This window comes from Empidonax traillii, unplaced genomic scaffold (assembly GCF_003031625.1).
Source record: "Empidonax traillii isolate 1590-97213 ecotype Southwest subspecies unplaced genomic scaffold, ASM303162v1 scaffold292:size1342341, whole genome shotgun sequence".
NCBI classification, from domain to species: Eukaryota; Metazoa; Chordata; class Aves; order Passeriformes; family Tyrannidae; genus Empidonax; species Empidonax traillii.
In genome coordinates this window covers 847,072-872,834 of record NW_020955485.1, presented here as the reverse complement: position 1 = coordinate 872,834, position 25,763 = coordinate 847,072, and the positions used below count along the sequence as shown (strand labels likewise).

The window sequence follows — 25,763 nt, the reverse complement described above, 5'->3', positions numbered from 1 at the left end:
TTAGCAGAGCAGGGGTGCCATGTGGGCAGGGCTGGGGATGCTGCCCACTGCTCCCATATACCAGCCACGGATCCTTGCAACCGCCCGGCATATCCAGTTCTTTATTGACCAGAAACAGCAGCGAAAAATACAGCAGATGTCTTGTGTTCCCAGGCAGGCTGGCATTGCCTGGCTCCCAGCTCTGCCACTGTACACCCCACACTGGCAGGGCTGGTGAGGGGGCAGAATGAGGCTGGCGTGGGGGATGCCAGACAGGACTTCTGGCATGGGGCAGCCCCATGGTGACTCTGGATTGCTCTCCCTGCCTTGACGGATGCTGGGCTGGATGGGGTAGGTCTGGGTGAAGGGTTTGGGGTGGGTGGACAGAAGATGGGGTACAGGGGTGCCTGGATGTGCCCTCATTCCTCCATGGGGACTGAGGGCCACCCCAGTGCACAGGGCAATTAGTAGGAAGGGGATGGGCAGGAGGCAGCTGCCCAACAAAAGTGTTTCCCTGCTGCCTCTACCCCTGTGGTAGGTGCTTGTCTTTGGGGTGACCCCCTGTGTCACCCAGGGGTGCCTCTTATGCCTGGAGAGTAGGAGGGGGAGACGGGAAGGTGGGGAGTGGGCATAGGGTATCACTCAGGCAGAGACAGGGATGGAGGCTGCCAGCCTGCCAGAGGGGTATTGGCCTCACCACACTGAGCACTTGTGCACCGGGTTCATGGGAGAGTTCTTGGGACAGTGGAAAACCCGTCCAAACTCCTCAAACTGTGAGACACTGCCCAGGACCCTGTCGGGAGAGGAGGGCACCTCAGAGCTGAGCACCCCCTACCCCTACTGCTGCCGTGCGCTCTGCTCAGGGCACCTGCTCGTCCCAGCACTACCCCATCTCCTGTCCCAGGGATATCCACCCAAAATCTGCTGGCACCAGCACCCCAAAGGTTGCCCATCCCATTCTGTATGGCACTGACAGCTGTGGAGGAGGCTGGCACCATCCATGCCCCTTCCATTTCAGGAGCACCCAGTACCTGTAGTGCTCAGGGGCGTGCTTGTCTGTCAGAACCTGCAGGTAGATGGACTGGGACCGCCGCTTGATGCACCAGTTCTGCAGGGGAGAAAGGTTCCATGGGTGAGCCAGATGGGGCACTCCAGGTCCTGACACCTACCAGCGCACAACGGCCCTTCTGGCTGCTGGGGGTTTAAGCCAGCGATGCCCCAGTTGTGCTTGTCATTATAGGGTCTTCCAGGAGTCTGTGTATGTGGTAGAAGTGGGTTGAGAGAGCATGGAGGCATGTTTGTTGTTGTAGGGTCTCCTGGTTTGTGAGCTGCCTGGCTGTATTGTTCTCCTAGAAGTTTGGGATCATGTGTATTTATTACTGTGGGGCCTCTGGAGGTGATGGGGGGGGACACACATTTGTTACTGTAGGAGCAATGGGGCAATGTGGGGTGTTCTGTGCAGGGCTGAGCCCTGTACCCTGAGACCAGGACCTGCTGATGCAGCTGAGCCTGGCTCCTGACTGTTGGCACTGGGTCCCCCAAGGCTCTCTCACCATCCCTTTGGGTTACCCACACAGGGTGACCCTCCTGCCCCACTACCTGTTATGTGTGGGGAGGACAGGGGCTCACCTGGGCAAAGGCGATGAAGAAGAGCTGGTCATGTGTGTATTTCATGTGGTGCAGGGGGTGCTCAGGTCCGTGCTCCCGCACCCACTTCTGGTAGGCCTGGAGAACAAGGGGTGCCCTCAGCATGACCTCCTCCAAACCCACCCTGAACCCACCCCTCAGGGCCCCCACCGAGCAGTAAGCAGGATCATGCCCACTCCCTGCTGCAGGGAGCAAGGAGGGGCTGGGGGGGGTCTCCTGCCCACTCAATGGGGATGGCAAAAGCAGCTGGCCCATAGCTGTGACACCCCAGGGCGGGGGGACACTTACATAGTAGGCGAGTTTGAGTCCCCCCATGTCAGCGATGTTCTCCCCCAGTGTGTGTTTGCCATTCACCTGCCAGGAGAAATGACAGGGTGAGCAGAAATGTCCCCTCAGTCTGGCATCCCCTCATCCCCATCCTGGCACGGAGGCTGTGCCTCAGTTGCCCCCACTCAGCACCCTGAGGAATTTCTGAGGTGTGAGGAGTTGTTGGGTCTCAGGGCTGGGCCGGGCAGAGCCAGGCTCTCCTGCAGGCACCAAGCCACAGCAACAGAGTGGCAGGGCCCCCCCACGGGGCAGTGTGTGCCCTGGGGGCATTGCCCAGCAGGTGAGGGGAGTCTCACCCGCTGGTTGTAGACGGTGAAGTTGTCGTAGAGGTTGACGATACACTGCGCCTTCTTCAGGAACTTGCTGTACGACCGCTCTGTCCACCAGTGCACCAGGTTCCCGTGCCGGTCATACTGTCCCCCTGCCAAGGCCACCCCCATCTCCAGTAGTCCCTAGGGACCCAGGCATCCTGCCTGGCTGCCCCCAGCCCGCCCACCTCCCATACTGGCATGATATGGGGGGTACACTCACCCCAGTCATCATAGCCATGGGTCAGCTCATGCCCAATGATGGTGCCAATCCCACCATAGTTGAGCGACCTGTTGGGTGGGGAACAGGCATGAGAGGGTGGAGAGCAAGTTGCTGGCAGGGATGGCGGTGACCCCAGGACATTGGCACCCCATCTCCCACCCTTACATCCCCCGACCACCCTCCAGCCCCACACTCACTGCGGGAACTCAGGGTCATAGAGGGTGGGCTGCAGGATGCCAGCTGGGAACACTGGGAACACAGGAGAACATTGCAGTTGGGGGTTACCCTGCCCTCTACCCACCCACAGCATCACTCAGCGCCAGCAGACCCTGTGCTCTGCCCCCACCCCAGATCCTTGCCATTCCCCCACCCCAGGGGCTAATCGAGGGGTGGGCAGTGCTCACCCATCTGGTTCTTGTTGGGCAGGTAGTAGGCATTCAGTGCCTGGGGAGGCAGCAGCCACCTGCAAAGAGAGACAGCAGTGCCGGGCTGTGGGGGCACCAAGGGGCGTAGAAAGGCCACCCCTTTGCACAGCAGTGGAAAAAGGGGGCATTCCTGGCTTGTCCTGTGCCCTTCACCCTGTCGGTTGCAACTGGGCATGGGAACAGGGGATATTGGTGGGGCCATGCTCTACCCCCTCATGTTCCTCCCAAGGCAAGGGGATTCATGTTCCTCCCAGGGCAAGGGGATACCCACGCAGACTTGTCCACCTCCTGCCGGATCTTCTTCACGGAGAGCCTGATGCCGAAGGCGATGCTGTTGAGGATGTTCTTGAAATAGGTCTTCTCATCCACCTCAAACTGGGGGGCACAGCCACATCAGAGGGGATGCCAGCCCCAAGACTGTGGGTAGCAGGGCTGGGGCATTCTCCCACCCCATGAGCCTCAGTGAGAGAGAGTGTGGGGTTGTGGCCATGGGCTGGATGTGGCACAAATTTGTCCTCATGTCCCACGCTGTGCCCACAGGAACAACTGCTTCTCTATTGTCTCTGTGGGGTCTCTGGGTCATGCTGGCAATCTCAGCCCTTGCTGAGGATGGGGCTGAGCTCTGGGGGTTGTGATGTGGGGATGGAGACACCACCCCAGGCCCCAGGGAGAGTACAGCACTGCCTGTGTGGGCACCCTGCCAGTGGCAGGCACAATGAGCACCAGGAGGTGGCTTGTGGGTGGTCCCCACAGACCCTTATGTGGGGAACATCTTCCCCCTACACATGCCCACTCCCCCCTGTGTTCCTGGGCCACTCCTTGCCTCATACTCCTTGTCGATGGCCTCTGGCTTCAGCAGGAAATCAGGGTACCCGATCATCACCATCATGTACCGGAGCTGTGGGCAAAGTGACTGGTGGGTTCAGGCTCCCAGCCCAGGCTGGTTATGGAGGCAAGGACAGTGGTTCATGCTGGTGGCCACTACCTTCGCTCTGGCTGCTCTTCGTGTCTCCTCGTCCATCCAGTCGAGCTCGTCCAGGCGGTGGTCCAGGATGTATTTGATATCCTCCACCAGCTGTTGCACCTGTGATGGGTCACCACAGTTTTGGCACGGCATCCTTGCCATCCATCCCCTGCCAGACAGCCCTCAATGGGGTGCTGGGTGGCAGTGACACTTTGGCAAGGTGATGGGAGGGTTGTGGTGGCTTCATGTCCATAGGCAGCATCACCTACCTTGGCTTTGCTGGCAGAGGAGAAGTGCTCCTCAACGAAGAGGGCACCCAGGGCCATGCCGAAGTGCTTGTTGGCCTGGCTCAGGCAGATCTTACCCGGCTCAAGCTGCTTCTCGTTGCCCTCCATCTCCTTGGAGAGCTCGTGGATGGCGTCGCGGAAGGGGGTGGAGAGGTGCTCACTCAGCACCACCACGATGCGCCACAGCATGTAGTTGTGAAGGATCCTGGTGACAGGGGGCAAGATCAGCCCTGGGCATGTCCTCGGGCACACAGGGAGGGCAGGATCATGCGCCAGGATGGGGATACCCCTGCTCAGGGACACAGGGGGGGCCACGACCCGTGGGGACACAGGAACAGTCTGGCACCATGTCCCTCCCAGATGTGTGATGAGCCTGATAACCTCCAGCATGGGTGGCTCAGCAGGTGTCCAGGCGTGACCAGGATGCTGTGGGGCTCACAACAGTGCCTTCTTCCAGGAGCTTTCTCAGGTTTCCTGTGCCCAGCCCAGCCTTCCCAGGAAGAGGGTGATGGAGGAGGGGGGGGACCAGCCACAGCCACACTGTGCCAGACTGGGGAAGGTGCCGGGGGCACAGGGGGTGCCAACCCCCCTCACCTGCTGGGTGTCACACGGATGAGGTCGGACACCTTGTGCATGTAGTCGGTGGCCAGCAGCACCACCTCCTCCTCCTCCGAGAAGTTGTCGTGGAAGATGCGGTCCAGCAAACGCTTCCACTTGAGCTGCCAGGGCAGGCACTGTCAGGGGGGCACAGAGACCCCCACTCCTTGCCACCCCTTCCCACCCAGAAAAGTGCAGGGTGGATTCATCACCCTCAAGTAAACTTAACTAGGGGCAAAAGGTGGGGTGCAGCAAGAGCATGGAGCAGGGGACAGGGACAAGTGTGGGGCACAGGGCAGATGGGGAAAAGGAGTGACAGGCTGGCATGAGCGATACTCACCGTGGGGGTGATGCGCTGCAGCTCGCCCAGGGTCACTTTGTGGTACATGCTGCTGACATCTCTCCTCACGTCATCATACTCGGACACCGTGATCTGCACAGAGTGGGCATGCCTGTCACCGTCCCACCCTGAGGGGGGCACAGGGATAGGGCACTGGGATGGGGCACAGCTCCGGGGCAAGAGGGGTTACTGACCCACATCCTTCCCACTCCCTACCCCAGAAACCCTCTGCTGCCAGTGGAGCTGATTGTAGGGTCCTCAAGGAATTGGGGTACCCAAAGGATGGGCACAGGGGTCCCCCAAGGACCAGACTGGGGTTTCCAAGGCCTTGGTATGGAGTCCCCAAGGGCCTAGAGTGGGTTCTCAAGGAGTGGATGCGGGGCTGGAGTGGCTGTCCCAAGGGCTGGGACTGGGTGTTCTCAAGATGTGGGTCTCGGTCCCTAAGACTCCACCACGGGGTTCTCAAGGGGCTGAGATCCCCAGGGACCAGACATGAAGGTCTTCAAGAGCTGAGAGTGGAGGTCCCCAAGGAGGAACTGTAATGATGTCCTAAGGGAGGTCCCCAAAAATCTGTAACTAGGGTGTCCAAGGGCTGGGCAGGGGCACCCTGAAGTTCAGAGCCGGCATCCCTCTCACATTGGCGAGGTGCTGCTCCAGCTGCAGGATCTCCTGGGCTTTCTGCTCCACATTCTCAGCCCCCAGGAGGGTGAGCAGTCGCTCCATGAACACCCGGTATGCAGCCAGGATCTGTGAAGAGGGAAGGGATGCTGAGTGTCACCCCACACTGCCCTGCAGCACCCCAGTCCCTGGCACTGCTGCAGTTGGGGTGCCCTCTGTCTGCCATCCCATGCTGGGTGCTGTTCCCTCTCCTGGTGTTCCAATGCAACAATGTGCCCCCCTCACCTTCTCGCTCTCCTCATCCTGCCCCAGGTAGAGGGTCCGTTCGGGCAGAGTCAGCCCATCCTGGTCGATCTAGGGGGGAGAAACGGGAGCAGTGGATGAGCAGAGAAAGGGGGCTGTTCTGAATCAGGCACCCCTCGCCTTCCCCTGTATTGCATTGTGCCCTTGGTGCCCCTGGAGCCATGGGTGGCAGTGTACTGGAACAGCCACAGGCATGAACACGTCAGTGCCTCAGTTTCCCTCCTGCTGGAGGCTGCTGGAGCCGCACTGGGCAGCATAAGTGGGGTGGGAGTGCTGGGCAAGGGGCAGGCCACTGCTCCAGGTTGGCACCCAGGCTGCCCCATAGCCTGTTCCATGATGCCACCCCACTCCACCCCGACCTTGCCCCATAGTATCCCCACACCTGCCCCATGGCCAGCCCCAATCCTGTGCTTCATCCTGCCCCATGAGGAGCCACAGGGATGAGCTGCATGGACACCCACACCTTCTGCTATCCTGTAGCCACAGGCACAGCCTCTAACACATACACACTCCTGAACACACTTGCACATTTGTGTGCACACGCACCTGTAACACAACACACACCTGTGGATACTCACACCCCATGCATCTTACCCCCTCTCCGTGCACATGCACAGACACAGACGCACACCCCCTCCCCTTGTCTCTGTCTCAGCCTCCCGTGTCCCACACACACAGCCACGATGCTGCCCCGCACACCCACGGGCACCCTCATCCTTCCTTCACCACCTCCCTCATCACCCCCTGCCCTCTTTGCTTTCCCACACGGGTGCTGCCACACCTGCAGTCCTCACACACGCACCTGGCCCCCTCACACACCCCCTGTCACGCTCATACCCATCGCACACCCACCTCCAATCACACCCACTACACGCACACGTTCGCCCCCGACACACACACCGCTCCTCCAAGCCCCGACTCCCAGCCCTGGCTGTCACACCCATCTCCCCCCACTCACGCCCACGCCGTCCCACTCCGCGCGCACCCGGACCCCGCTCAGCCCGCCCACCCTTTCCCTGTGACACACGCTCCCTCTAGTGTACACACGCTCGGACCGGAGCCGCCGCCGCGCCTCCCTAGCCCCGCACACTCACTCACACTCTCATTCACATTCACACCCGCCAGCCCCACCATCTCACAGGGAACGGGGCGGCTCGCCCCCACCGCTGTGTCCTCCCCCTGCTCCCGCCAGCACCAACGCCTCTTCCCCACCAAGCCATCACCACGTGCACCCATGTCCCTGCTATGCCCACCCTGTCCCTGCTATGCCCACCCTGTCCCTGCTATGCCCACCCCCACGCCACCCATGGCATCTCTGCTGTGCCATTGCTGTGCTCTCACCATGCCCACCATTGCACCCCCACGCCCACCAGGGGTCTTTGAGGTTTGGTCACCTTGGCAAAGCCCACCCGTTCCCAGGTGGCTCCAAAGGGCAAAGAACATGGGTTGGCAGGAGTGGGAACAGCTGACAAAGCCACGGGCAGATGCCCTGGCACCCTGACATAGTGCGGTGGGGTTGGTGGGCATCCCCCTGCCTCTGCCTGGGGCTTGCCCCTGAGTACAAATGGCAGCCAGAATGCCAAGGTAAGAGGTTTGGCTGCCAGCACTCTGGAGAACCTGGTGCCCTGCTGGGCTGCCCTCAGCCCCCAGGTGGGCGGTACTGCCTCACTTTGTGCATCCCCCTGCCCATATCCCCACCCCTGTTCTGCAGGTGTCACCCTCACCCCGGGGCAGCCTGACACAGGGATCCCATGGTGGGGAGATCAGCAGGAGGGTCCCCAGGGACAGAGGGGTTCCCCAGCCCAGCCGTATGCTGTAGCCAAGCCCACACACCCAGTGCCACTGCAACAAGGACAGTGACATCAGGCAGGTGTCACCAGCTCTGGCGGGTGGCTGAGGTGGGGGGCAGCCCCAGGGGCAGGATGCCCTCACCCGGATGACGTAGCGGGAGGTGTTCCTTTCGTCCAGGCTGACAGTGAGGGAGAAGAGCACGGCAGCGCTGTAGACCCCCTGCGTCTTGTAGAGCAGCTCGTTGATGTCCCCACGGTCTGGAGGGGCGTCCCAGCCGCCACACTCCGCGATGACCTCCAGCATGGGCCGGGGGCCAAGCCGGTCGATCTCAGCCCGGTCCAGGCACGAGCGGAAAAACTCCTTGACCTTCCTCTCAGCTGAGGCAGGGGCTCGGCGCCGCACAGGGCGGCTCAGCAGCGCCCGCAGCTTCGCCTCATTCTGCTCGGCGATGGCCCCGATGGTGCCATACACCAGCTTGTCCTCAGGGATGCCGTGCCGCCGGAGCCAGCCACCGCAGGCGAAGGAGTAGAAGTCCTGGCAAGGGTCGATGGTAGCATCCATGTTGGCGCTGAGGAAGCGGGACGCCCGCAGGAAGGCCTTCTTCTCCTGGCACCCCTCCAGGCAGTAGCTGTCCCCTTCAGCCGCCAGGTACTTGAGGACCAACATGCACGTCAAGATGACGCAGAGACCTGCAGCGAACACCAGCCCTGAGAGCAAACAGACCTCCCGGCGGCTCCAGCGAGGCAGCCCCCCGCGGCGCTTCTTGGCCCCTGTGCCCAGCTGGAGGGCGAAGCCATTGGGCAGGGTGCCGCTCTGGTACTTGCTCACATACTTCACCTCCTGAAACTCATCATAGTGCGCTGTCAAGGAGTAGGTCTTCTCCATGGCCGGGGATGAGGCTCCCTGCCGGCAGCACAGGTGCAGAGGGCTCAGGGCAAGTGGAGGACAGGCTCAGGTACCCCACGGTTCATGCTGGAGCTGTGCCTGGCACAGGGAGGTGGTGGAGGGTGTCCGGGTGAGTCAGGAAGCTCCTGGAAAAGGCAAAGGAGATGGTTGAGGGGGGGAGTTGGGAGGAGCAAGGGCGGGGGGGTTGCTTCTTGTCGTCATTGCTGTCTGCATCACCATCCCTGCCTGTGTGCCCCACTGGTGGTGCTGGGACTTGTGCTCCAGTGCCCAGAGCTTGGTGGCAGCTCTATCCCATGGCTGTCACCTCTATCAGCTCCTTTGGTGACAGGGCAGGGTCCTGCCTGTATGATCCCAGGCAGGTTTCAGCCCATCACAGCTTTATCTCACGCACTCCATGCCCACATAGCGCACCAGCAAGAGCATTCACACTGGGTGGATATCCAGGGGGGTCCAGCGAGCCCATCCTCACACAGCACCTTGAGAACCCTTCCTGACCACGGGGTGCACAGAGCTGCCAGTCCCTCTGAGTGGGGTGATGGGCTGAGCAGTCTGGGGAAGAGGGGCTTTGGGGAGATTTATGAGGGGAGGCGTTGGGTTGGGGTGTCATGGGTTGGGTCGGGTTGTGTGGCCCTGCGCTGTGTCATTGCATTGTGGTGGGTTGGGTGCTGGTGTGCCGCGTTGCATTGCGTTGTGTCAAATCGTGGTGCGATGCGTGATGTGTGAGCAAAGTTAATTCCAGTCCGTGGGGAGCCCTGGACCCTGTGGACATCTCACAGCATTCCTTCACAATCACCACCACCATCCACCCAACTGCTCCCCATTGGCTGCTGCCCGATGGGCAGGGGTGTCTATGAGGAGTGACTGGGGAGGAGGGGGTCTGCCCATGGGGAAAGGAAGGTGGGGGCACAGATGAGTTGAGAGCATGGTTTCAAGAGGAGACCCTGCGTCTCGCTTGGTGCAGAATGGCATCCGGATTTGCAGGTGGGGGAGGACAGGCTGGGGACAAAGCCGCTCGGGAGGTGGTCAGTATCCCCGCGGCGGGGCCGCTCCGCGCCCCGCACCCCCGTTCCCTCCGCAACTTGTGCAAAGTTGTGCCCCGGCGCCGCAAACCGGCAGTGCCCGTGCCGGAAAGCTGCCGCCTTCGGAAAGTTAGCGGGGACGGCAGCGAGCACGGCGGGGCGCGGGGGCGGGGAGGGAACTGGCCAGGAAGCTCGGAGGATGCTGCTCGGGATACTGCCCAAGATACTCGGGGGATGCTCGGGGGCGCCCGGGGGACGCTGCCCAGGATTCACGGGGGATGCTGCCCGCGAAGCTCGGAGAACGCTGCCCAGAATGCTGGGGAAGGTGCTTGCCGGGATGATGCCAGTGATGCTCGGGGGCATGCTCGAGGGCTGCTCGAGGGCTGATGGGGAAGTGCTCCCTGGGATGACGCCCGGGATATTCGGGCGATGCTCGCAGAGTGCTCGCCGGCAAGCTCGAGATCTGCTCCCCGGGGTGCTCGCGGGGTGCTCACCGAGGTGCTCGGGGGATGTTGAGGGTATGTGCTTCGGTCTGCTGCCCGGGATGTCCGCGGGTGCTCGGGGGTCGCTCGCCGTTTGCTCACCGAGATACTTGGGGGATGCTCACGGGATGCTGGAGGGATGCTGCCCAGGATGCTCTGGAACGCTGTCCGGGATGCTCGAGGGGTTCTGGGGGGCCCTCACCGGCTCTCCTGGGGGGTGTCAGGAGGCTGCCGGGGGCTGGCCGGCCCCGCGCTGCCCGTCCGGCTGCGCGCCCCGCACTCCGCTCCGCGCCCCGCGCCGCGGCTGGCGGAGCGGCGGGGCCGGAGGGAGGCGGCGGGGCGGGGAGGGGGTGGTGTCTCCAGCCCGGCTCTCCCGCAGGCCAGGCTCCATTAACGAGATTATTATGCAAATGGAGCAGCCCTGTGCCACCCGCCAGCCTTACCTCATCCCCGCTGGCGGGGAGGCAGGGCAGTGGGGTCCCTCGGCCCCCCACCCCGCAGGGATGGAGCACGGCTGGCAGTGCCATTCCGCCTCGCATCGCCAGACCGGGGACCCTGCTGCCACTCCCCGGACACTCGGGCACCTCGGAGGGGCACGGGTGGGCATGGCCGACGGCCTGTGCCAGGAGCATCCCGGCGGCTCGGTGCCCCCCGCCTTACACAGGCACTCTGGGTGGCCCATCCCGTCCTGCCAGGGTGGGTGCAAGGGGACAGGACTGTGGGTGGGCAGGAGACAGAGCCTGGGAGGCTCCAGGTGAGAGGGTGGGCAGGGGGGTGGCATAGGGTGGCACAGGGAGGAGGCCATGCGTTCATACACACAAGGAAAGGTCCGGGAATATTAAACTGCATTGCAGATAAATCCCCAACATAAATATCGTGAGCTGCTCTGCCACGGGGGGGCCCAGCATGGAGATTTATAGCCCAGCAACTCCCACCGCCCGCGGTGGTCCCCTGCAGCAGCTGCATACCCTGGCCCTGCAGGGCTGTCCTGCCTGACATGCTCAGGGGTGCCCTGCTACCCTCCCCCCACCCCGAGCTAGCACATTGCTGGGTGCTCAGAGGGGGCTCTGAGTCTTCCTGGGTGCTGGGGTGGGACAGCATGTACTGGGTGCTGTGCTACGCATGGCATGGAGCCCTGTTTGCCATGGAACGGGCAGCTCAGTAATGTGGGACCCACTGCCTAGTCCCTGTGGGCACCATGAGCTGGCCCCAGGCACAGCCCTCACTGCCTGGGGCAGCTGAAGCTGCACTCTCCTATGCTGGGGTGCCAGGATGCTGGGTATGGCCTGGGCAAGGTGCCTTCTGCTGCAGCAGGCACACAGCAACACCTGCTCAGGTAGTGGTACACGTGTGCATCACATGTACACCCGCACACACTGACACGCACTTGTACAGACACATATGCTGTGCCTCCACACACGTACTCACACTCAGGCATTCACTGGCATCCACACATACCCTTATACACTTACAAGCACATTAGTGTGTTGCAGCACAGCTTTCCTGGGGCTCATGCCAAGGCAGAGGGCTTCCATGAGTCCTACCAGAGAGACACCCCGGGTGTGGGCATCCCGAACAGCCAGGCACCACCAACCCCAGTGGGGTGCAAGGACACCCAGAGTCAGGCTGTTTCACAGGTGGGCATGGGGAGCCCACTCCTGCTGCTCTACCCTCCCCATGCCTGCACTTACCCAGTGCTGAGATGCAGCTGGCACCTTGGTTGGAGCATGATGGATGCACATGGAGGGGGCAGGGGAAGGCCTGGCGTTATTAACAGCCCTGGGTATTGCTCCAACAGGGTTGTAAAAATTAAAGGCGTGTGGATATAAAATAATGGATAAATCTGAGCCGGCCGCAGAGCGCTGCAGCGTCCCGCAGGTGTTGGAATCTCAAAAATCCAGGGTACGGCAGGTGTGTGATGGGCACCTGTGTGCAGATACAGGGTATCAGGCAGTGCCTGCACCCACTTCCATGTCCTGACTCACCCCAAAAAGTCCACTGAGTGCCCTGAAAGGATTCACAGGCACTGCCAACCTGTGGAGCTGGCACTGTGAGGGAATCGGCTGCTGCTGCAGCTGGGATGGAAGAAAAAGAGTTTATACCTAAGCAGACGGGGCTGCAGGTGCAGGGCACTTGCTCCACGAATCCCACAAGTGATGCCCAGCCCATGCACCCCCAACAGGCAGGATCCATGCCATGGGGCCAATATACACAGGGATCACCAGGCAGGTGTGACCCCAGGGTCCTGCTCACCCCACAGCCCAGGGTTCTGATCCAGAGCAGGGCCCCCGAATCACCCACCTCACCAGCCCCACTCAGCCCTGCCCATCCCGTGGGCCACCCCGCCGGCATCCTCATTTTCCCCAAGATTAGCCGCGGCGCGGGAGCCTCCGCGCATCACCAGCAGGTGACAAATAAGATTTTTCCACTCTCCCGAGCACCCGGCATGGGTCTGTCATTGAAAATGCAAAGCAGTGCGGTGCCAACCTCCGCCACCCGCCCTCACCTCTGTCAGCCTCTCAGTGCTGAGCACCCAGACAGATGAACTCCCCCACTATCACTGTTAGACCCCCTGCTCCACCCGCTGCTGTCCCTCAGCAGTCCTGGGGTGCTGGGCATGGTGCCCTCATGCCCAGTGGGGCAGGTTCCCAGGGGGTTTCTCAGAGAGATGCTAGTTGAGGAGTGTCAGCCTGGGTGGGCAGCATGGTCTCATGGTCTCCTTGGGGTGCACCCAAATGCCCAGCACTGCAGGTAGGTGAGCAGGGCAGGGGGTGCCTCGGTGTGCCCACCAAGTAGGGTATGTGCACCCCACCAGGGCCTGCCTGCCTCCAGAGACAGTGCCAGGCTCTGGAGTGGGCACATGGCAGGATCATTCCAGCGGTAGGGGGTGAGGAATTGCCCTTCATAGGAAACGCTTGGCCCAAGACATGAATGTTGGGGTGAGAATCACCCCAAAAACCCTACCCCAGGGGATTCCATCCCCAGCACCCAAGTGGGGAGCATGAGAATGCTCCATCCCACAGCTGGGCACATCCACCCAGCACCCACAACCTGCACCTATAGACTCAACTCTCCCAAACCCCTCAGGCCCCCCCAAACCCCTCCATTTCCCCCAACTCCAACCCTGACATCCTGTTACCCACCATGCCCCCAGCCCAGAGCCAGGCACCCCCCAGCAGTCCCCAGCCTCGCCCCCCCCCCGCCGCTGCCGCGTCTCCCCTCCACTATTGTCAGAGGGTTGCCTCTGCCTCTGTCTGCAAAATTAATTCGGAGGTGGAGAGGGAGAATTATGTAAAGTGTGGTTATTCTGGAGCGGCGGGGGAAGCGCGGCTGATGGCAAAGTGCCTTTTTGTGTGTTTAATATGCATTTTTTTCCAGCGGTGCATTTTCAGGCGGGTAATTTGCTGTCTTTTCAGACCCCGATCAGTATCATTTCTCCGGCAATGACAGCTTTTATTTGCACTGAAATGAATGCTGCGAAATTTCCAAGAAATAGCCGAGGCCCTGTTGGCTGCCCACCCCCACAGGGCCGGGGCATGGCCCCCACTGGTGCCTGCTCCCCGCAGCCCCCTGCCCACAGCCCTGCTTGGCAGTGGTGCTCTGGGGTCTTGGGCATACACATGTGCCAGTTTGCACATGTCCATGTCCACAGGTGTGTGCGTTTCCCTGACTTCCCCCTTCCTTGAGCCCTGTGTGCCCATCAGCACATCACAGCTGGGGTGGGTATATACACCCACACCAACATGTGTGCACACACAAACACCCCCTGTGCATGTGCACATCCCCCAGCACAGCATCCCCCTCCCATGTGCACATGCACACACACACAGAGTCTCCTAGTCCCTGCATATCCCTGCTTCAACATTCACACACACATGCATACATGCGTGCTGGAGGGTCCCCCCCCACTTTGTCTCCCCCCACACCTTGGCATAGCACCCCTAACCCAGAGCACCCAGCCACCAGAAGGATTTGGAGGTTCCCCATTCATCCCTCTCTGCTCCAGCACAGCCCTTGGGGAAACCGAGGCACACAGAGGAGGCAGGCACAGGTGGGTGCTCTCCCCACAGCCTGTTGCCTGCAGGCACTGACAGCAATGGGAGGGAGCCTGGAGGAGACGCAGGGGGTATGTGTGGCTGTTTGTCTGCACATCTGTAGGTTGGGAGGAAGGAAGAATGCTGTTTGTGTAGGTGTGCGCCGCGTGGGCGTTGCGTGCCGGAGCTGGTTTGCCGGAGCTGCGGTGCCAGCGTGAGACGCTGCCTTTGCAGCGGCCATGGTGCTGTGTGTGCACACCTGGTGCGTGCCCGTGTCAGCCCCCAGCCCATGTCAGCCCCTGGCCCGTGCAACGGTGCGTCTTCAGCAGTGCCGTGGCATACATGTCCATGCGGTATGTGTGGGCACCTCGGACAGGGACAGCATCCTTGTGTGTGCCCAAGCAGGGGTGGCAAGCAGGGGTGGCAAGCAGGGGTGATGAATGGTGTTGTGAGGTGCCCATGCATGTGCAATGCTGCACCCCACAACCCTGTGGGGGGCTGCACAGTCCCAGCCTTGGGTCCCACACATGCCCAGCTATGGGTCCCCAGTTGCGGAGGAGCTGGTGCCTGGCACGGCCAAGGTTAACTGTGCTGCAGCCCATCGGCACAGTGCGGGGAAGCTTTAATTTAATGAAGTGTGAGGCTTTTTATGGGCTTTTAATTACGTGGTGATAATTAACATTATAGGCCGCCGGGTCCCGCTGGTGCCCGGCTGCCCTGTGCCAGCTCCTGCCTGTTTGTAAATAAATCCCGCAGGCTGTGTGGTGCCCATCTCAGGGCACCCACCTCCCCTGGCAGGGAGCAAAGCCAGCTCCAGTCCCCTGCCCACCCACCGGGGCACAATCCATTCCAAAATGTGGGGAGTAAGGGTCCCCCCCATTTTTTCCCCACCAGCAGCACCCGACCAGCTGGGTTTTTCCAGCCCTTTGCCTGAACAGAGCTGGCAGGCGGTAGTGCTGGGCTTGGTGAGAGCAGGCACAGGCAGCAGTGCCATGCTTCTCACCCCCGCTGGAGGCCAGCCTGGCTGGGAACAGTCCCCCCATCCCCGTGTCCTGGGGCTAATAGGAAGTGATCAATCACGCAGCTCTGGGCACGCTGCCCACCCACCAGGCACCCGAGGGATTTATTTCCAGCGCCCAGGCAATTTCCTGCCCTCCTCTAATCAATAAGGGGGGGCAGGGGGCAAGGCCAGCTCCCCCCCCTGCAGGTGATGGGAGATTACAATGCCCCGTGAAACAGGGCCCAGAGCAAGGCCAGGAGACCCAGGTATGCAAGGAAGGACCCCCACCATAATCGCTTCCCCCCTTCCTGCCAGGACCAGGAGCTCAGCACCCATGGGGGTGGGGGGGACTACAGATTAAAGCATGTGGGTGCCCCCCACACAAGAGCATTGGGGGTGCTGAGCAAGACCAGGGGCACCATACCCTGCAGCCATTAGGGCCAGCACCCCCCAGCCACCCACCCACCCAGCCTCACGCAGGGAACCCAGGCCTCTGGGCTCCCCTCCCCCACCCTTTCCCATTTAATTTTTCCTAATGAAAGGCAGGAGGATGGCGGGGAGCCGGGGCACCAAGGTCGAGGCTGCCTTTAATCAATCCCTGCTGCTGGCTGGGTGCCCGGAGGAGCTGGCGGAGAAGAGGATGGGGGCTGCGGCAGGGGGGAAGCGCGAGGGGGGTTGCAGGGTGCAACCAAGGGCCTCCCAGCAGCCAACTGGGGCACCCCGTGCTTGGCACCTCCTGGAACCCCACTATCCCCCACCACCAGCCCAAAGAAAAGGCACCGTGAATGCACCGTGCTGCCCGGCCAGCACCAGGGCTGTGTCTGGATCCTGCCAGGGCAGCTTTAATCCTCTGCAGGAGACAACCCCAAAAAGCAATCCCTCTTCCTTACCTATCTCCCACAGTGGGGTACTGACCCTTCTTTGCCCACCAGGGTGGGGACACCAGGGCTGGGGGCATCCCCAGGCTTAGGCTGCAAAAGGCACTGGGCAAAAGAGGGTGCAGAGAGCAGGATGACCTAGAGCTGGGTGCTGGTGACGGCACTCACCCCGTGCACCAGCACGGTGGGGCCCAGTCCGCGGGTGAGCAGCTCCAGCTGGTGCAGGTAGAGCGGGTAGAGGCTGGTGTCGGCCGGCGGCCGTGGCAAGTAAAGGAAGCGCACGGCCGGCGCGGGGCTCTGCTCCAGGACCAGTTTGTTGGCTGCACGCACATACTCGTCTGACACTTGGGTGGTGTTGGTCGGGAAGTTCACAACCCCTTCCTCTTCTTCCTCCTCCTCCTCCTCTGCTGGCCCCCCCGGGGGTCCCCGGCAGGTTTGCCAGTGCAGGCGGGTGATGGCGTCCCAGGGCACCAGCTGGATCTGGGCCTGGATGCGCAAGTCCTTGAGGAGCTGGCGCAGCTTCTCCTCCTGGGCATGGGGCATAGTACCCGCCTCCACACAGAGGAAGAGGCGCAGGCGGGCGCGGCGCCAGGCCCGCGCCATGTTGAGGACACAGGCCATCTGCAGCAGGAACAGGCTGCAGGTGTCGGCGTAGCGGGCGCTGTCGGGCCGCAGCAGGTTGACTGGCCAGACGTGGATGGTGGGTGGGGGGCTGGCAGCCCGCCGCAGCTCCCAGGCCTTGTCCAGGCTCTCCAGCTGCCGGGCCAGCAGGACGTTGCGAAGCATCTTCAGGGCATCAGCCACAATACCCACGTACTCCCGGGCCGAGAGCAGCTTGGGGGAGGTGGGTGCCCGCAGCGGGGGAAAGCCCAAGGGAACCTCCTCGCGGGTGCTGGTGAAGGCAGGGTGATGGGCTAGACCATCCTGCGGTGCCTCGTCATCATAGAAGCCCAGCACCAGGGTGTTGGGGCGCATCCCACCTGCCAGAAAGACCATGCCAACCCAGATGAGCAGAGGTGGAAGGTTCCACCAGCCAAGCTTGACTTTGGCATTGCTCATACTGGTGATTCCAGACCCCTCAGCATCACACACATAGATGCCTCCAAGACCCAACCTGGCTTTGGCATAGCCCATCCAGTATCTCTCCAAGTTGGCTTTGGCACTGCCCACACTTGGTTCTTCCAACCCCCCTGGCATCTCCCATCCAGGTGTCTTCAAGCCCCTCAACACTGCCAACACTGATGCCTCCAAGGCTCAACTTGGCTACAGCACTGCTCACCCCAGATGCCTCCAAGAGCAAACTTGGCTCTGGCATTTTCTGTCCAGGTTGCTTCCAAACCCCTGGGCACTTCTCAGCCTCCAGGAACAGCAAGATGGACCCTCACCCATGTCCAGCCCAGGCGTCACTCACCAAGGCCAGAGGTGAAGAGGAGCTGTCGAACACCGTGCCGGACCGAGGGCGCAAGGGTGAGGCTGACAAAGGCCTTGACATTCAGCTTGTCCACCAGGCTGAGCCATGAGTCCTGCTGGGACTGCAGCGGGTCTGAGGGCAGCGTGTCTGGGTAGGGAGCGAAGCCAGCATCAGCAAGATGGGTACCCCATACTGGGGCTCACCGTGGTGTCTGTCCCTGCTGCAAACCAGTGCCAACCCCTGCACCCACCCTGGCACCCAAGAGACAGACAGGGGGAAGCAGGTGCTTACAGACAGAGATACAAAATTATACATAAATGTGTAAAAAAATACCCAGGCAGCCCCATCCCCACTCCCCAGTTTCAGGCCATTAGTCACCACAGCAACGATGGGGAGCGGGGGAGCAGAGCCTGTGCATCCACTGGGGTGGGATGGGGACAGCAATGACGTGTGCCAGGGAGCAGGGGTGTGCAAACCAGCACACACCAGGGTGCAAACATGCCTGGAGCACCTGGACACAGAGCAGCAGATATGAGGTGAGGATGGACACAGGCACATGCAGGGCTGTGCTAAGTGTGTGCCCACGCGTGTGCTGGGTGTGCACAGGTGCTGACGGGGTGGCACGTGCCACGTGTGCACAGCACTGACACGGGCAGGAGCCCCATGTGCACGTGCAGGGATGAACATTTGAGCACACGCATGTACAAGCTTGCAGCACATAGGACAGACCCAAGCCACTAATGTCCCTCATACCAAGCCAAGCCCATGGTGCCACAAATGTGCCCAAAATGCTGACATTCCCTTGCTGTGCCCACCCTGCCAAGCCGGCAGCTGGGCAGCAGCATCAGTCCACAAACTGAGAGTATACTGGCACCACAGCAAGGGACAGAGTCCACGAGCACTGGGGACAGTACAGATCCTCACCCAAGTCCTGCAGCTCGACATGTCCCAGGATGTAGAGGCCGCTCTTCTTGAGATCATTGACGAAGTCAATGAGGCGGGCACTGCCTCGCGGGTTCTGCACCATCAGCAGCATCTGCGGGCGCCAGAACTTGACGTGGTCCTTCCGCACATCCAGCATCAGCAGGTACTTGCGCACCTGGAAGAGGAAGGGAGGGGAAAGGGTGAGGAATACTTCTTTCAACAAACCACCCCATGGGGATGCCAGTCCCGAGGATGTGCTGCCCAGGACAGAGCTGAGCTGCCACAAGGACATCAATTTCCCACCCCAAAAGGGGACAGCAGGAGGACAGGGCTCACCTGATGAAAAATGAGGGCCTGGCTGATGTAGCCCCAGGTGCTGCTGGGAGAGAGGTAGTGGAGGGCGAGGAGGAGGACGAGCAGGAACCCCAGGCTCGCTGAGGCTGACACAGGGCTGATGAGGAACATCATGACGCAGCAGCCTGCGATGCCCAGCAGGCAAGTATGCCAGGTGAAGTACCGGAAAGTGGGCCTGGAGCAGGGAGGAGGGGACACCTGCTACTTGGTGGTGCCCATGCTGGCTGCAGGGAGGGCACAACAAGGGGAGTTGTGCCAAGGGGACACACCAGCCACCCCAGTGATCCTACTGTGCCAGCCCAGGGCATGTTGGGTACCCCATATGTCTGCAGGAGAGGTTATGGAGGGCAGATGGTACCTCCCAGGGCAGCAGGCAGCCCCTTGCTGCCAGCCCCTGGCCAACAGGGGCAATGATGGCCATGGGGCTGGTGCTGCCCTGGCACACTCAGGCAGAGTTGGGCAGCGCGTAGCAGTGGTAGCAGCCACAGTGCCGGCTCAGTCTGGTGCAGGGAGGTGGAGGCGGGGAGGCGAGAAGCTGTTATTTTCTCTAATTGCTGTTTTTCCTGAAAGGTAATTAAAATCCTTTTCCGCTGTGCTTGATGGAGACCTTAGTGCAGGGAGCGGGGGGAGGCACCAGATGTGGGGTGAGCGAGGGGCCTGTTGCTACCCCACCCCAGCAGCTTACCCCAGGCACTGATCCTGACCCATCCATGCCCGGTTAAGGGAGCAGCTGGGCAGGGTGGATGGGGGCCAAGCCCCATCCTGGCACAGACACCAGCTCTCCCTTGGGAATGGAGTGTCTGGGGTATCCTGGGGCAGTGCCACCTGGCCCTGCTAGGACACCACCTCTGTGCTCCCAGGGGACTCTCCCTAATGTGCAGTCACAGCATCCTGCACTGAGGGCAGTGGGCATCACCCAGGGGGGAGATCAGGCTCTCCCTGGCTACTCTCCCAGGACCTCACATCCCAGATGTGGGCAGCCCTGCCAATCCAGCCCCATATTAGAATACCCCACACCCCATGCCGCAGGCTGGGGCTGCCTGCCACACATATTCCTCTTTCCTGGAAGATCTTTTCTCCTCCCCCCACCCAGGATCCCCCTTCCTCCCTCCCCCTTCTCCTTAGTTTAATTAGCACTAATGGAAAGTGGTCTCCATCACCGCTTGGCAAACTGCCCGGGGGATGCCGGCCGGGTACAGGCTATAAATTACCTCTGGAAAGCCTAAGGCGGGGGGTGGGTGGTACCCAGTGGTGCTGGATTTATCTGTACCCACTCAGCAAAGCGGTGCCAGGGCATGAGAACTGTGCCAAGCCAGTGCCGTGCTGGGACCTGTCTCCTTCTCCCTCCCCAGGAACAGGGCTGTCTCTGCCCTCCCTAATGTCCAGAAGAGGGGTGCTCAGCATCTCTGCCCACCATCTCATCATAATGCCCAGGCACAGGGAGGCAGGGGAAACAAAGACAGAAGGATGGAGGGATGGGTGCCTCCAAGCATCTCAGCACAGCCCCTCTCCCCTGTGCCCGTGGGTACCTGAAGTTGGGGGCTGATGCCCATTCCAGTGCCAGGCAGGCCAGGTTGACAGTGGCATAAACCAGGAGGAAGAAGGTGGTCACAACCCCTGCAATGGTGTTGAGCTTCCCAGAGAAGAGCACCAGCTGCAGAGATCACAGGGTGATGTACACCTGAGCCATCCCTGCTTATTTGGGGCATACCCAAGGGGTTTGATGGGAAAGTGTACAGGCAGGAATCCCCGCCCCTTGTGATTTATCCTTCATATATGGGATATTTCCCACCGCAGGGAGGGAAGGGCATAACTGCAGCAGGACACCTAGGGCAGGAAGCCTGGGGGAGGAATCCCCAAGGGCAGCAGGGCGTGCCAGGCTCCACAACACCCAGCCCAGGTGCCAACCCACCATCACCCAGCAAGGACAGTAAAGAAGTGTTGCCAACAAACTAACCTGCACCACCAGCCAGGAGAGGATCACTGCCATCACCGGGTTCCCACTGGCAGATGTCTTCTTGGCCAGAGCCAGCGCCCGGCCTGCAGGCAGAGTGGGAGCTTGGGCTGGGGCACCCCAGTGGGCATCAACAGGCTCAGCCACCAGCCACGAGTCCCATCCCCACCCTGGGTGCTGGGGCGGGGGCAAGTTGCAGGGCACACACAGGGACCCAAATGGACATATGCCAACCCACAAAGCAACACCCCCATACCAAAAAGAGAGTTCTGTGACTCCAGGGCTGGTCCCCAGCAGGGAAGACCTGCTGGGTGGGCTCCAAGAAGTGCCAGTGTACTCCGGGCACTCACCAAAGAGATCATCCCGGGCCAGGGCGTACAGGATGCGGGATGCCCCGATGAGGTTGCTCATAGCTGCAGAGAGGGTGGCAGCGTAGATGCCCACGGTGACCAGGGGAGGGAAGATACTGATGTCATGCAAGAAGCCATAGTCTTTCTGCAGGAGGACCCTGGAGAGGGACATGGACACACTGGCACTGCCTCGGCTCAGGCCAGGATGACCTGGCACCAGGCACAGCCTGGCACCAATGGCCCTGGCTAGGGGACAGGTGGCCTTACCTGTTGCAGGTGGCACACATGAGGAAAGCCAGCAGGTTGTAGACGAGGTAGGTGAAGAGCACAGCGGAGATGGTGCCCCGTGGGATGGAGTAGCTTGGGCGCTTCAGGTCCCCTGTGGACAGGAGTAGGCAGCATTAGTGCCCATAGGCAGCCCCAATCTCCTCCAGCCTCAGCTCCCATTCCCGGTGCCACCCAGCCCAGCATCTCCTGTCCATACCTGACATGTTGGAGCCTGCCATGATGCCGGTGCAGCCGTTGAACATCACCGCAAAGACAGAGCTGAAGCTCATCTTCTGCCCGGTGGTGTAGTCCACCTCATAGTCACCTGCAGGACACACAGGCAGGGGCTGTGACAGGCTGTCCAGGGTAGCACTGCTCCACCATATGCCCTCTCCTCAATGTCCCCATACAAAAACCACAGGAGAAACAACCCCACGGCACCTGCTTTGTGCCCCCAAGCTGCCCCCACCCTCTAGCAAGCTGATGATGATGTGGCAGTGCCAGTGCCATGGTGGGTATGGCAGGCAGGTGCGGGGAGCCTCTCCTCACCCCCCAGGTTTTTTTGCAGGGTGTCGAGGGAGAAGCCAGTGAAGGAGCCGTTCTCGATCTCTGAGCCATTGAGGTAGGGCAGGCGGATGGGCACCCTGATGGGCCGCGTGGCGAAGAAGCTGACAAGGACGGTGCCCAGGACACCCGCGACGATGAGGAAGATGAGGAAGGTGGCCTTGGCGTAGATGGAGGCGCCCACGAGGCACACGAGGAGGCACAGTGCCAGCAGCACAGTGCCATAGAGCAGCTCATACCAGTAGCTCTGGGGCAGGACGTGGACACCTGTGCCCTCTTTTTGCCCTAGGGAGAGACAAGTCAGGATCAGTGAGACTCAGAGGGGGCATCACTGGGAGCCAAGAGCTACCGGCATTCTGCCAGGCATGATGGGCAACAACTCATTATCCAGAGGGCTGGGTGAGCCATGCTGGCTATGCTGGGCACAGTGCTTGCCATGCATGGTAAGGGACACCTGCTGTCCCCTGCCATCATACATGGGGGTACTTACCAGGTGGGATCCCAAAGCTGTCTACGACTGCCTCCACCAGCCCCAGCACGTAGAGGGCACTGCCACACACATTGGCCAGGAAAAACATGATTCCAATGCTGCCCCCAAACTCCGGGCCCAGGGCACGGCTGATCATATCTTGCATGAGTCAAGGGAAGACGTCAGCAGTCCAAACAACCATCAGGTGCCCTCACCTCTCTCTCATGGGCCAACAGGGTCCCAGCCTCAGCATGGCACCCCAAGGTCACTGGGTAGTCACCCAACTTTGGCCCATATGCTCTGCCCCAGCAGCACCCACAGTAAAGGATACAGTAGGCTCCTCCAGCATCCAGCGCTCCGTTGGTGGCAATGGCACACACAGACAGCACCGTCATGCCGATGATGAAATAGGCCACTGCGAACATGGCCAGGGCCTGGTACAACCCAGCATGACCCACCACAAACCCTGTTGAGGACAGGGGAGAGGTCAACGTGCCCCTTAGCTGGGCCTGGGTCACCCCCAGGACAGAGCCCCTGAGCACAGCCACCTCACAGAGCTCACCTCATTGAGGCATGAGGCTGCTCCCATCCCCGTGCCCACAGATCCCCTGAGAACGTGCCAGCCCCTTCTTTGCCACTGTGGGGATGTTCCCACCTCCCCCCCACAGCAGCACTCACCAGTGTCCCTACCTCGGGGCACCTTCATCCTCCTACCATGCCAGGCCCAGGCATGTCCAGAAACCCAACAAACAGGGCATGGTCTCTGCTGCCCACCCCCGAGATGCTGTGAATCCTGTGCCTGGATGCCACCCTTGTCTCCCAGTGAAGGGAGTGAGGCGCTCCCCACAGGGTTCCTGTTGCTGCCCTGCTCGCCTACAGCTGAGCAGGAAGCAGAAGCAGTCCTGGGTGTCCCTGCCAGCCAGGGCACCACTCCCCCGTGGGCGGGTGTGTGTATTCTGTGGTGAGAGGGCACCCAGAGCCCCCCCGGCCCTGCCTGGGCTGATGGGAGTGATCCTGGCTGGCAGCGCTGTGGGCAGGGAGGGGACACCCGCGGCTGTGGGTGATGCCCTATCTCAGCCACAAGCCAGGCCACAGACGTGCCCGTGGGGAGGCAAGGGGGGGTTGACTGGGTCACCAGCACCACAAGGAGCCCTCGGGGCACCAGGCTGGGTTTGGGGACACCCACTGTGGTCCCCAAAGGGCTGTAGGGTGCTCGAGTGCCAAAAACAAGGGCAGGCAGGGGGGTTGGGGGAAATAAGGGGCTGTCTCAAAAGCAGTGCAGGGATGAGTAGGAGGGAGTGCTCACCCTGGAGATCTGGGGAGCATCTGAGGTATAGGGGAAATGGGGAACTGACGGGGGGGCCAAATGGGGAAAGTTCCTCTTCCTGGCAGCTTCCCTCCTGCTCCGCCCCATACTTCCCCTCCAACACACTCCTGGGCGGGGGAACCCTGGTGCCTGCTGTGGGGCTGGGGGGTCAGAGCCTATGCGAGGACTCCAAGCAGGGGAGTGGGAGGGGAGCAGTAATGGTAGGGGAAAGCCCTGCACTCAGAGTGGGGGGCCTGCCAGGCAGGGGAAGGGGCTCAAGGCCCCCGCCTCCAGGGCCTTGTGCGCCTCCGGGCACGCAGCCAACTCTTGCCTTGGGCTTTCCGTGGGCGGAAAGTGAAAGAGGAAAAGCTTTTCCCGTTCCTGGACCAGAGCGGACACTGCATGCCTCGGGCCTCTGCCTGTCCCGGGCCGTGCAGGGGCACCCCAGGGCCTGCCAAAAGGCTGTGAGTTGCCCCAGTCCATGCCCAACCTGTCCTCCGAGTTCTCTCAGGGGTCACATTAATAGACCCATAACCCAAACTGGGGGCAGACTGTGAACCAGTCTGTACCCTTTGCACACAGAGAGAGGTGCAGCCGGGTGTCTGATGGGGGACACCAGGGTCCTGCTCTTGGGACATCAGGAGGATGTGGGAGAGAACTGGGGTGGTGGAGCCTAGCACTGGGGGATGCCCGGGAAGCAGTGTGGTCCCAGCACTGTGGGACAGGTGGGCATGAGGGCACTGGAGTCCCATTTAGGGAAGGCACTGAAAAGACACAGGAGTTCTGCCCCAGGGACACTAGGGCTTTGGACCAGGGTCCCTTACAGCAGTTCCTAACTGGGTTCCTGTCCTGCAGGCTCCTGTTCCTGGGTCCCCAGGCCCCAGACTGGTGGGGTCAGGCAGGGACACACAGCACTGAGACCCCAGCCCGGGAGAGAACTGAGTGGGCACAGGGAGGGCACTGGGACCCCAGATTGGGGGCACTAGGGTAACCACTGGAGGGGAGCACTGGGACTCCAGAGACGGAGGTTCAGAAGAGGGCACTAGGAGGGCACTGAGGACCCAGACTGGGGGGCTCGGGACTCCAGATGCGGGGGGTCCGGGGCTGGGGATAACACATACGAGGCCCGGGCTGGGGGTACCAGGCAGGGCTGGTGAGTCTCAGGGGGCCCCGGGACGCGGCGGGGAGCGGAGGGCGCCCCAGGGGCGGCGGCACTCACCGAGGCGCAGAAAGAGGACGACGCTGAACATGGAGAGCAGCGTAGGCACCACAACGCCCAGGAATGTGGGCAGCTTGCGGGGGGCGGTGGCGGCCCGGCCGCGCTCCCGGCCCCGCTCCTCCTCGGCCGAGCCGCCGCACAGGCGGTACGTGAGCAGCGCGCTCCGCTCCGAGTTCTCCATGGCTCGGTGCGGCTCGGGCCCCGCCGGCCCCGAAAAGCGCCCGGTCTCGCTCCCGGTCCCGGCCCCGCCCCGTCGACCCGGGCCCGACCCGCCGGGCCCCGCCCCCGCACATGGCCCCGCCCCGGCCCGCAGGACAGGCCACGCCTACATCCCCGCCCCGTCACTGGCCCCGCCCCACCCGGACAGACCCCGCCCCCAGCACTGTCCATCAATCGAGGCCCCGCCCCCTCTGCCACCTGACCGTGCCCCTTTATTGGCCCCGCCCACAGCCCCCCGCCTTCACTACGGTCCCTGTCCCAAAATGCTCCCCCATCCTGGTCCCCTCCACCGCCCCCCAGCCCCACCCCGACACCCTCACAGTGATCCCCTCACAGCCCCGGCGTCACCCCACAACCCTCGGCCCTCCCGGAGTCTTCTCACTCTGATACCCAGCACTGGCATCCCCCTCGCACTCCCGGACTCGCCCCACTCCTCCCGGCACCCCAAACCCGCCGCCTGCATCGTCACACGCCCCCTGCCCCCGACCTCCCAGCGGCCGAGACCCCGATACCGACCCGGCACCCCCATCCCGCCCGCCACGCCCCGGGCACCCCCAGGATCCCCGGTGCTGCCGCCGCCGGTGGCCGCTCCCCCGCC

General features: G+C 61.9%; 2 protein-coding genes across 2 annotated transcripts; both read right to left on the bottom strand.

The window, feature by feature from the left end:
- Positions 1–114: 114 nt before the first annotated feature.
- ECEL1 (endothelin converting enzyme like 1) lies at positions 115–10,345 on the bottom strand. The gene is made up of 18 exons (XM_027890618.1): positions 10,229–10,345; positions 7,951–8,840; positions 6,001–6,069; positions 5,734–5,844; positions 5,098–5,190; positions 4,755–4,879; positions 4,143–4,365; positions 3,895–3,993; positions 3,733–3,807; positions 3,181–3,284; positions 2,889–2,947; positions 2,682–2,733; positions 2,485–2,552; positions 2,250–2,374; positions 1,915–1,980; positions 1,609–1,704; positions 1,011–1,087; positions 115–772 (listed from the first exon to the last, which is right to left on the bottom strand). The coding sequence occupies exons 2-18, from the start codon at positions 8,692–8,694 to the stop codon at positions 673–675; spliced, it is 2,286 nt and encodes a 761-aa protein (XP_027746419.1). The 5' UTR covers positions 8,695–8,840; positions 10,229–10,345; the 3' UTR covers positions 115–672.
- Positions 10,346–14,047: 3,702 nt separating this feature from the next.
- On the bottom strand, positions 14,048–25,182 carry SLC12A9 (solute carrier family 12 member 9). Its single transcript, XM_027890617.1, has 13 exons — positions 24,947–25,182; positions 22,753–22,887; positions 22,443–22,580; positions 21,938–22,237; positions 21,606–21,713; positions 21,389–21,500; positions 21,122–21,279; positions 20,775–20,857; positions 20,347–20,471; positions 18,800–18,992; positions 18,464–18,638; positions 17,540–17,686; positions 14,048–17,108 (listed from the first exon to the last, which is right to left on the bottom strand). Exons 1-13 carry the CDS (start codon positions 25,125–25,127, stop codon positions 16,267–16,269), a joined length of 2,697 nt encoding a protein of 898 aa, XP_027746418.1. The 5' UTR covers positions 25,128–25,182; the 3' UTR covers positions 14,048–16,266.
- Positions 25,183–25,763: the final 581 nt, after the last annotated feature.